We start from the raw sequence: 11,689 nt of genomic DNA, 5'->3' as shown, positions 1-11,689 counted from the left end.
GTCTGGCATCGAATAACTCAATAAATGCATTTTGAACAATATGCTCTTTATTGAACACTGTCGCCACGAGGTTGTTCTTAGACTATGTTAGCCCCAGGGACTTGCATATGTAAAGAGCAAAGAGATTCTGGGCAATCCCCGTTGTATCAGGTTCAGTATTCTTCACTTAGGCTTTCAAAACCGGAAGTATGAAAACCTGAGAACACGCCCCTGTTGTTATTCTTGCTCCAGGAAGGCACAGCTGGCACTACCAGCAGCACTGTGGGTGGCCTTTACAGCTTCTCAGGCGACGTGGCATTCCGACAGGATATCAGAGTGCATGTGGGACTAAGGCCAAGCAAATACTGCTAACACATCACACCCATACTTGATCCTGCTCCACCAAGCTCTTTAACCAGCTAGCCATCTCACCTCTGGAGGTTAAAGATGTTCATTAGTTGTCTGGGCAGCCATCTCAGTACCCCAAAGCCACAAAGGTTCCTTATTAAATAGAAAACTGTCTTTTTACTTACAAAGGACACCTCTTGCTAAATGATAACATTTCTAAATGACATAAATTGACTGTAAAGTCTGAGTGAGATAGGAATATGCAAGAACGACTAAGAAAACATTGGAAATCTAACCCAGGAAGCCTATCTACCAGAGGGAAGAAAGCCATCTGACTTTCTCTAGTTGTTTTCTGACATCTCAACAAATTGAAATCTCTTCACAAACCGGCCAAATCCAACATAACTTCAAGTATAAATGTATCTGCATAACACAGAACGTAGCCTGCGTGTGCATGCCCGCTGCTGAGGGTAACAGGACAGTTACATTGGCTCTTTCCTCCCAGCTAGGTAAAGCCCACACACTCTGCGCTAAATCCTGCTCCCTGGACCCGTTCTCACTGACTGGCACACTTAGCACGGCTTCGGGTCATCCACTCTCTTTCGCTTGCATTTCTTCTTCCACTTGTGACTGTGCAAAAGGGAAAGGTTACCCGACAGGCTTCACACCTGTGATCCTCAGACAATGACCGAGGAAGCCTGGCGCCCCGCACTGGCAGGCAGGTATCTGGAGAACCAGTGACACAACCAGCCAGCCTGACATCCCAGGCTCGCCCCGGAGGATCTCTGCCCAGAGACCGGCGGGTCTTTCCCAACCACACTCGGGGGTGTTCGGGAATCCGTCACCTGAAGGCACGGCTTGCGCTCAGGGCGCGACGATCCACGCGGAGTGACCCTGAGGACCCTCCCCGCACTCCTTCCTCAAGGTGGCGCCACGCCTCGCCTCCCCAGGGCCACGCGCGCAGCCGGCCCCGCCCCCGCCAGTGCGTGAGGGGGCGGTGCCGCAGACTGACAGCACCCTGGGCCATCCTATTGGGCAGGAGTCTGGGTGACGTAGAGGCCCCGCCCTCCCGCCGCCGGCCCCGCCCCTCTGGCCGCGCTGGGTGGCTGACGTGTCCGGCCCGCAGGCTTCCGCTCCGCCCCGCGGTCGTAGCCACTCGCCGCGTCGAGAGGGGCGGGGTGGCCGGGGCCCGCGCTCCCCTAGGCAGCTCCTCGCGGCCCGCCCCGCCGCCCCGGCCCCCCGGATGACGGTATATATTCCGGGCGGGCGCGGGACGCCGGCGAGTATCCGAGCCGAAGGACCCGCAGCCGGGTCGAGCCGCCGGAGGTAGGGCCTCCCCCTTCGCGCGCGGACCGGGCCACGCGTCGCCGCGCCGTACCCGGCGTCGGCTGCCCGGGGCTCCGGAGGGGCGTGGGCTGTGTCGCGGCGGGGCGGGGACCCGGGAGAGGAGGCTGGGGCGGTGATGGAGACCCCGGCGCGGGTCAGTGCTGTTGAAAATGGCCCCTCGCCTAACGGGGAAGAGGAACCACGAGGGTCCGAGGCCAGGGCTCAGGGGTAGTTGTGCCATCTGTGGGGGTCACCAGGGGGAGGAGTAGGTGGTCGCTGGAACTGGCAGGGGAAAGCGAGTTGGAGTGTTTTGAACGCGCGAGGGTAGAAGCTGAGAGCTCAGAAAAGGATAGGGGATCCCGGTGGGGGCTGTGGCTAGCACCGGACCCACTCGCCACTTCCCCGCCTCGCTTGACGCCGGGACGCGGGAGAGGTTCGGATTTCAGGGTTTCTTTAGTTGGCCCGGGAGAAGGATGGGGCCTGGAGGACTGAGAACACGCGTCTGCTCTTAAAGATTTGGCCTGAGGCTGGCTTTCATTGGTACGCTACTTATGAAATCTGAAATCGCGTGGTAGTGATCATGCCAAATATGTATGTGTTTATGGGAGGCGAAAGGGTAGGGACTTGGAGGTGAAGTTCACTTGAGCTTGGACTCAAGAGTTTTCAGGGAACTGAAGGCATTTGTCTATTTCACTATTAGTTGACTCACTTGGCTGGGGGAAAAGACTTCATAGTCTTGTGCTGTTAGTGGTTAGGACTCAAGTCTCTGTACCATTTTTTTTTCCTTCCTTCTTCTTTCTGGTTTTTTAGAGACGGGGTTTCGTTGTGTATTCCTGGCAGTACTGGAACTCAATTTTTAGAACAGGCAGGCTGGCCCCCACCTCACAGAGATCCCTCTGCCTCCGGAGTTCTGAGACTAAAGGCCAGCACCACCACTACCAGCTGGCTACATACCGTTTTTCCCCCCTCCTTTCAAAAGGGCTTTATTAACCCATTTGGGGGACATATAGCAGGAGCAGAGAGGGAGATGGGGGGGTAGGAAAAGGGAAACCCTGGATTTCTTTAATATGTCATTTAAGTTCTAATAAAGGCATGTTTGATACTGGTTTGTCGTTTCTGTTTATCCAGGTGTGTTAGGTTATAGGCACATACCAAATGTCATAATTTCTAGTGCAGAGTTTTAGCTTAGATTTTTGTTGTTAATATAAAAATTGTCTTTTAAAATTCTCTTTGTTGCTATATACCATTATTTACACACCATTTATTTAACAGCGTCAGCAGGACATGGTGCTGTATGGTTATAGCTATGTCAGGTAAATAGAAGCCGTGCTTAATATGAGTGTTACATAACATGTAAAGGAGCAGATACGATTTTGGTAACCTTTGTAGACTGCTGATATTCCGGGCCCAGATATCAAAGTTTACCATGAATTGTTTTATTAGCATGAATACTTTTTTTTTTCCAGGCACCTAAAGAGGAAAGGTATTTATTGAATGATCTTTCTTTCTTTCTTTCTTTCTTTCTTTCTTTCTTTCTTTCTTTCTTTCTTTCTTTCTTTCTTTCTTTCTTTCTTTCTTTCCTTTCTCTCGTTTTCTCTTTCTCTCTTTCTCTCTCTTTCTTCTCTCTCTCTCTCTCTCTCTCTCTCTCTCTCTCTCTCTCTCTCCTCTCTCCTCTCTCTCTCACTGTCCTAGAACTCACTCTGACCAGGCTGGCCCAGAACTCAAAGAGAACAGTTAGTGCAGCTCTGAAGGACTTTTAAAGGAACAGTTCTACTGAACATTTGTCATCGTATGTGTGCATGTACTTTTAGTAGGAGAGCCTCTTTGTTTTTGAATCTTGAGTATATATGAAAAGGGCTGGGTTTTCTTATCTTCATGAGGAAATACATTGGGAAGTGAAATTACTTTTACAGGGTCAAATTACTTGTACAGGGAGGATGACTGGGGGTGGGACCAAGAACTAGGACCACTTCTTTGGTTACGTATGTCCCACTGATGTTCTGACTACAACATGTTCCCTCAAGTCAAAACAGGGCCAAATATGAGACACTGGGAACCATTCCTTGGAAAATACTACAAATCTACCTTTCCTACTGTCATATTTTTTTTAATTAGTTAAAAACAAACTTTGAGGATTTTGTACATGTGCCAACTATCTTATTAAATGCTTTAAAAAAATAACTGATACAACTCGTGAAACTTAGATGTCAATTGAAGTACGTTCTTTTTACTTTGGTATTTTTGGGACAGGGTTTCTCTCTGTAGCCCTGGCATTGAACTCAGAGATCTGTCTGCCTCTGCCTCCCAAGTGCTGGAATTAAAGATGTGCCCCTCTACCAAGGGTGTTTACTTTTTACCTAATTACCACTACTGTCCCTGTTAGCACGAACTCTTTTTGCCCGTTTATGTTTCTCCATAGCCTTTTCTCCTGTCTTTTTACACACTGGTCCCCTATATTGAGTGAGTATGCATTTGTTTCTTCATTTTACTTCCCTGGCACTCAGATCGATGTCTGATGGGCATTAAGTGCACATTAACTATTTGACGAATGAATTAACAACCACACACGAACGTTAATTTTCCTTCTTAAATTCTCTGTTATCACATGTGCTCACGAAAAGGCAGTTTTCATGGGTAACCTGTTCGAATAGTGAGGAGGGTGATTAAGGATCAATCACAACTCACTGTGGTTTCTTATCACAGTGGAGCAAACCATGTAGGGCCCATAGAGTATGCTGGAAATGAAATTTTTCCTAATGAAGTCATTGCCCTTGTAATGTCGCAGGGCTCGTTGGTACATACTTGGTGAGTACTACAAGTGAACCTGTGAGAGTTGACCGTAAAACCGTGTGTGTTCTACCAGCAACAGCCCATTCATCTTGTGTTTCCTATGGGTCTTGGTTCCATCAAGAAGCCATGCTGGTGATTACCCCTCCATGTTTGCTCACTGTGTTCTGTGATGTTCAGGTGATAAGGATTTGATTCTCAGAATCTGTCCTTTTGTATCGAACTGTAGCAGCATTTCTCCTGCCACTCATGTCCTGATCTTCTCTGAATATATTACTCTGGGAGACATTTTTTTCTTAATGCTCCCATTGAGTAGATTTTCTTTTCTTGTATCTTTGATAAAACTTTTTAGCTTTGTCTAACTTATGTAATAGCTCTGCCATGTTTGAAAGGTGATTTAGTGCTGTGGGGTTCAGATTCACATCTTTAACAGTATTTTATAGAGGCTTCTCGATGTCCTAGGCACTTTGAAAACTGCTTTTCATCATAGTAAGTCATGAATACCCTTAATTTTAGAGGTCAGTGCTCCTTTTTATGTTTGTTTCTATGCCTTTAAGACAGGGTCATGCTCTGTGGTGCGGACATATTCTTACTCTAGCCTAAAGGATCCTCAGATTCTCTATCATGCCTCATCTTCACAAATGCTAAGATTGTGGCATGCACTACTCCACCTGGCTAAGAACTGTCTTTGCTCCATTATGTAGACATGGAAAATTAGAGTATTGAAAGGTTCAATATCTAGATCAAAATCACAGACTTGGACCGTGGTAGAGTTGAGGTAGGAACCTAGCTGGTCTGATTCTAAAGCTCAGTGATGGTTGTCACCAAATTATTCTGCCTGTATTTAAGTGAGACCTCTCATTGGGTTCTCTGTATTCCCTCTGCTTTTGTGAGGAGAGAGAAAGAGGACAGGCCTGGAGTCACACACAACTGAGTTTAAATTTCCATCTTTCTAGGTGCTAGTAATGTAGCTTGAGGCGAATTATATAACTTCTTAGAGCCTCATTTTCTCATTGTCGTGAAGATTATTTAAGTTAGGCCTCAGCCTTGGATGAAAATTTTATTCCCATTTTATGGACACCGGTGTTTCATGCTTTGGTGTATACAATAAAATTGGGCATGTCCATCTGTTCCCAAGCCTGACAGTTTTGTGTCGGGCTTCTTGAGTGCCTCTAGGTATGCGTAGTACAAGAGGTGGCTCTGGGGTTGCTGCAAGGTCTGTTTTCATGTTGTAAGACCACTTATGGATACAGAAAGTTCAGGCGACCTGGGTCTCCTGGGTGTCCGCTGCTGCCTTGCAGCAGTAGCAAGAAGGGAGCTTCTTTTGACTTTGTGTGTGTGGTGTTGCAGTGGGAGCCTGTGTGTACTTCCTTTGACTGCAAAAGCCATAGTACTGTTATGACCATTGTCTTGATGGACACAAGGTGTAGGCTCTCTCCACAGCTTGTAAACGGTGTTTGATGCTGAATGGTTGTGATGAAATTGTAGAAATTGTTGGTCATCTCATTTTATAGGTAAGGGACCTGAGGCCTGGGGCAGCTCCGTGATGCAGATGGATTGTTGAGTGTTTGGACCATTTTTCACCATCCTGAGAGAAGCGGTTGCTTGTTTGGTACTCCTTCTTTTTAACCCCTGTATCTAAGCAGTTGGAATGCAATTATGTTTCTGAATAGTGAGCCTCAAATGTATCCCTTTCATTCTCACACCCCTACGGCTAGTCTGCTTAATACCCTTGATTTTTTTTCTTTTTTAGTTAGCATACAAAGTAATGGATGTCATTATGTCACTTTTAGACATGTAACATTATACAGAGTTCATATTTCCCAAATAGTCCCCTTTTCCCAAATAGTCTCCCTTCTGCTTTCATGACGTACATATGTATAAATTAGTGTTTATAGTTGAGTCTAGATTCTGCATACAGAGAAATAGATATTTGGTCTGTTCAGTTCTCATTCTACTCCCTTTAGGAACCCCCTCTGCCCAGCTCCTCTTTTACTTTCATGGCACATGTACATGTGTGTATGTGTGTGTTTTAAATCTAGAGTCTCCATATGAATGAAAAAAATGCAATATTTGTCTGCTTTTGACTTTCTTCACTAATGGTCTCCAGTTCTATCCATTTTCTGGAAAATGACATTTCATTCTCTATGACTGAATGAAATCCCATTGGTATAGGTATGTCTTCTTTGTTAGTTCATACGTTGATGGGTGTCTAGGATGGTTCTATATCTTGGCTGTTATCCCTTTGTGCTGACCTAGATTCCCAGAAGTGGTTATAGCTAGATCCTATGGTAGTTTTTTCCCCCCAAGACATGGTTTCTCTGTGTAACCTTGGCTGTCCTGGACTCACTTTGTATACCAGGCTGGCCTCGAACTCACAGAGATCCGCCTGCCTCTGCTTCCCCGAGTGTTGGGATTACAGGTGTATGCCACTGCTCCGTGCTATTCCTATGTAGTTCTACTTTTAGTTTTCAAGCAACCTCCATCCTGATTTCTACAATGGATACACTAGTTTATGTTTCTATTAGGATTATAAAAGGATTCCTCTTCCCACCCCACCCCCGTGCATGTTTACTTGGCATTGGTTGTCATTTTTTAAAAGTTTTAAAAAAGTTTTTTAAAATTTTTAAGTTTTCGTGTGTGTGGACGCTAGAGAACATCTTATGGAATTCATTTCTCTCTTTTCATCATGTGGGTCCTGGGGATAGATCTCGGCTCCTCAGACTTGGAGGCAAGTGCCTTTACCTGCTGCGCCATCTCACCTGTGTTTGTTTGTTTGATGATAGCCATTCTAATTGGGTCCTCTTGGTTTTTCACACCCACAGTTGTGTTTTAGCTTTCTTTCCTTCTTCTAGCTGTCTCTTTACAGTGTATTCTGTACCATTGCTTCTTTCTCTCATCTTTGTAAGGCACAATGATAATAGTGCCCCGTGTAGCATTCTACTGTTGGCTTCCTATCTGCTCTACCATCCATTGCCTGGCTTTCATGGGCTATCCCTGCCCTACACTGTCACTGTCACTGAGCTTAAGCCTTCACTTTCTGACTTCTTCCTATCTTCTTCTCCTGGGCTGTCAAGGTCACCTTGTTTCCTGCTCTTATCTAAGCAGTCTGTTTGACCCTGAAGGTACAGCTAGATTGTGAACTTTTCCCAGCCAGTGCTTATCTCAGATCTTGCATCTTCGGTACTAGGTAGGTGACAGGGTAAATATTTCTTTACTCTCTTACCTTTTACGGGTAAATAGTTCTTCACACACTTACCTTTTAGCACTGTCAGTGTAAGGTTTTGCTTTTTGATCATAGAGTGCTCATGTTTGTGACTAACGTGGTCTTCTCCCTCATTGTTATAGGAGCATCACTTTTTACCACCCAGGGTCCATGTTTTTAGTGAGTGATAATGGATGTGATTTCCCTGTTTTCCTGTGAAAGTTGCTATTGAAATATACTTTTCATGGTTATAAGTGGTCCTGTACTCCCAAAAATTGCTGTGCTCTGAACACAACAGTAGTTATTTTCATCATTAGATGCAAAAGGAGAACAGTAGAAATAGGACGAGGTAGCTAAGTGTTGAGAGGAATAGGACAGTGGCAACAGTTGTAAAGAGTGACAGTGGAGTGAGCGAGATTGTCTGGGCTCATGTGTCACTCCACTGGCCAAGTGCTAGAATCTCCACCGAGTTTTTAAAAAACGTTATACATAGCTTATTGATGTACTGAGAAATGTGTCATTAGGCTATTTCATTACTGTGCAAACATCATACTTTTATATTCTAAGGTAGCTAGGATGAGGTGATATAATCTCATGTCAAGTAAGTGGTCTTGTTGACCAAAATGTCATTCTGCTATATATGACTTTTCAGTAAGGAAAATTCTCCTCAGGTTTGGAGTTGGGCTTGTGCCTGTTCTTAATTCCTTTTCTCCTTTTGATTCACAGACCTCACAACTCTGTTTTCACAAAGCTTCACGGCCAGAGCGCCATGAATGTTAACGAGCTCAAACTCAGGTTGTCCAGAGCTGGGCAAGATCACCTGCTGCAGTTCTGGAATGAGCTGGAAGAAGCCCAGCAGGCAGAACTGTATACGGAGCTCCAGGCCATGAACTTTGAGGAGCTGAACGCATTTTTCCAGAAGGCCATTGGAGGATTTGATCATTCCTCTCCCCAAGAGAAGGTGGATGCACGAATGGAGCCTGTGCCTCGAGAGGTTCTGGGCAGTGCTACCAGAGACCAAGACCAGCTCCAGGCCTGGGAAAGTGAAGGTACCGAGCATATGCTCATGTCTTACATGGTGTATGAGGAGAGATGCTGAAATTATTCAAGGGGCTGGACCATGTAGCTAACACTGGCACATCATAACTAGAAACGCGGTGACCCACTAGCAAATAACAAATGGTCTTGCCAAGGTAGCTGCAGTGCCTGCCATTACTGACCTATGTTCTGCTGGAATTAGTGATGCCTGGTTTCAAAGTTCTTTTCATGCTGGTCTTTATTTGGCCTCAGTCTCTTTTTATGTCTTTAAACTCTATCCTTTTGCTAGGTTATTTTCCCTGAAATTTTGCGAAACAAGTTAAATGTTCCAATTTAAGCTGCTTTTGTCTGAAACCTCTCTTAAACTGGCCCTGTATTTCCAATTTTGTTTTCTTCTGTATTCTGTTCCGTTCCTACTGCTGTACATGTTTTAGCAAGGCAAATAATTCACCCTGCCTAGGTATTCTATTATGCATTCCTCCTGTATTTATGTTTCTCTTTAGCTTGGTCTGGACTGTGCCTTTCCTTTGCTTAGAGGGTCACCTTGAAGGTCATGGAACTGTGCTGGCTGAGGTTCTGCTGCTGTGGACCAACTTCTTTGTTTCATTTTTGAGGTACTAGAGCTCGAACCCAGGGCCTTCTGTGTGCTAGGAAAGCACACTTCCGTGGAGCCCCATCTCTAGGTCTCCGGTGTCTGCTGGTTTGAGCTCACCGTGTAGGCCAGGAAGACTTTGAATTCTCAGCCCTTCTGTCTCAGTTTCCTTGGTATCCAGAGTTGTTACAGGCCTGATTCTTACACTTACTCTTCTTTAAAATTTTTCTTTTTAAAAATTTTATATATGTGAGTGTTTTCCCTTCATGTGTGCCTGTACATCACATGTGTGCAGTGCAGAGAGGTCAGATCCCCTGAGACTGAAGCTGCAGGCAGTTGTGAGTTACTATATAGGTACTGGGAATTGAACTCAGGACCTGTACGAGCAAGTCAGTGCTCTAAACCACTGAGCCATCACTCCAGTCTCCTTATGCTTATTCTTTAAGATTCACCCTATTGGCAATTTTTAATGCTTTCTTCACTCTCTAGAGCTGGAATTAGTTGTTGATGCTTGCATTTGATTCCACCTCGAATAATAGTTGTTTGCGTTTGTCTGCATCATTATATCATAAACTTTTGAAGAGCAGCCTGTGTCCTGATTGTCTGTGTATGTCAGACATCATTTAGAAGGAAAACTTGCAGCCCTACATGGGTCAGTATTGTGTGTTGAATTTACACAAAGATTTTGTGTTCAAAACATATACTATAATTTATTCTCATGTCTAGTACTATAATTTATAGTTCTGAGAATGGCAGAATAGCTCAACTGTAGCTTTTTGGTAGAGTTGAAAAGTTTGGTTTTTGTAATCTAGTACTCCTCTGTAAATAAAAAGTTTGCTAAATATTGTACCCTGGGCCTTTGCATATCTCTGATGAAATGCCAGACAAATCAATTTAAAGGAAGCAATGCAAATTTTGGGCCAGAGTTTCAGAGAGTTCCCTGCATCCTGACCAGGAGGGCCTGCTGGAGCAGAGCAGTTCACATCGTGGTAGACCTGGAAGTAAAGAACAAAGAATGCCAGTGTTTCTCTGGCCCCTTCCCTTCCCCCCTTTATTCTGTTGGGCCTCCCCCTCCCCATAGGATGGTGTCATCCTCATGCACAGTGGGCCTTCTTTTTCTTTATTTAACCTTCTCTGGAAAGACCCTTCCAGATGTACCCAGAAACAGGCCTCACTTTTCCCCTAGGTGATTCTAGATCTAGTGAGGTTGACAGTAAAGACACACCCTTCTTGTTAACTCTGCCTCGTTTTCTTAACTGAACGAACAAATAAGACTAATCTGCTTTATTACAAAAAGTAATATCAAAGTATCAGAAATTGCTATAACTGTGTCAGATCCATTTTTATTTTCTTATATTATCTAGTTGTATGCATGTGAATAGTGTCAGAGCTATCATTTTATATTCGTGGCTATTTCTATCTTTCACTTTTTGACATCTACTTCTCTATGAAAAAAAAAAAGGAAGATAACTGGTGTCATTGGTATTGTCTATAGCTCCGTCTAGGCAGACAGATTTGTTGATTTTTAAATTGTGTTCCAAAGAGCCCGCAGGTGTTCACTTGTAGGAGAGCTGGTTCACAGGGAAGAGGAAGCATGTTATAACCTGGCAGATCTCTAACCTTTCACACCCATCACGGCAGTTCTACTTCCTTCTGCTTTGTGTAACTAATCATTTTATGAGTCTTTATTAAAAATATTCAAGCGTTAAAGAGCAGCTCGGGAAAGATGGGTTGTTCCTTTAGAGGATGCCTTTCAGATCTGATATGCTAATGCATAGCTGACTGTGACTAACCTAGCCTCTAACTGAGAGAGGCTAGCCTAGCTTCTTACTGAGAACTGGGCAGGGCTGCTAAGAATCGAGAGAACAACCTTCACATGAACCCTTGTGAACGAAGAGTTCTGGAGACTTTGGAATCACTAATCCTGCCATCCTGCTCTGGGGTTTAAAAAGTACTCCTTCAAACTGATAGTCACATGGGCTTCTTCCTTCCACATCCCAGCTTCCATGTTTCTCCTTAGGACTTGAGGAGGGTGGAGTCTTAGCCTTAACACTTGTATAATGGCTGTAAGCAACAAGCAGGACTCCTTTGTTTCTAGTGGAGTCTTTTTTAACTTCTAATGGACTCTGTAGAGCTAATCTGCATTCATGGTTTTTCATTTACTGTGTAAGCCACAGTTTAGAACCAAGTATGGACCAACTTCCTTTTGGCTCAGTATCAGAAAACAGTACTTATTTGTGGTTTAACAGTAGGGTGAAGGGGATATTGTAAGTGACTTTATATCTTCAATTGGCCAGATTTGCTGTGTGTGCATTCATAGCAATAGAAAGTGTCTGCAGTTACCAACCAGAGGGAAGAGATTGGCGTGGTGAAGATTATAGCATTGTATTTTATGTGCTGTGAGGAGTCTATAA

The 11,689-nt window shown here is 44.5% G+C and overlaps 1 protein-coding gene across 4 annotated transcripts in view; it reads left to right on the top strand.

Annotated features, from left to right (window-relative positions):
* Positions 1-1,457: 1,457 nt before the first annotated feature.
* Uap1 (UDP-N-acetylglucosamine pyrophosphorylase 1) overlaps positions 1,458-11,689 on the top strand; it is a 32,662-nt gene continuing 22,430 nt past the window's right edge. For 2 of the 4 annotated variants that reach the window (XM_021640613.2, XM_021640612.2), the window contains exons 1-2: positions 1,458-1,653; positions 8,372-8,694. In XM_021640613.2, the coding sequence (XP_021496288.2) occupies positions 1,571-1,653; positions 8,372-8,694 (406 nt within the window). In that variant the 5' untranslated portion in view covers positions 1,458-1,570. Of the gene's footprint in view, positions 1,654-1,795; positions 2,194-8,371; positions 8,695-11,689 lie in introns of those variants that run through there. The other 2 variants (XM_021640614.2, XM_060364641.1) reach the window with 2 other exon arrangements.

This window comes from Meriones unguiculatus, chromosome 11 (assembly GCF_030254825.1).
Source record: "Meriones unguiculatus strain TT.TT164.6M chromosome 11, Bangor_MerUng_6.1, whole genome shotgun sequence".
In the NCBI taxonomy this organism is placed as follows: Eukaryota; Metazoa; Chordata; class Mammalia; order Rodentia; family Muridae; genus Meriones; species Meriones unguiculatus.
This window is presented reverse-complemented; position numbering and strand designations above follow the sequence as displayed.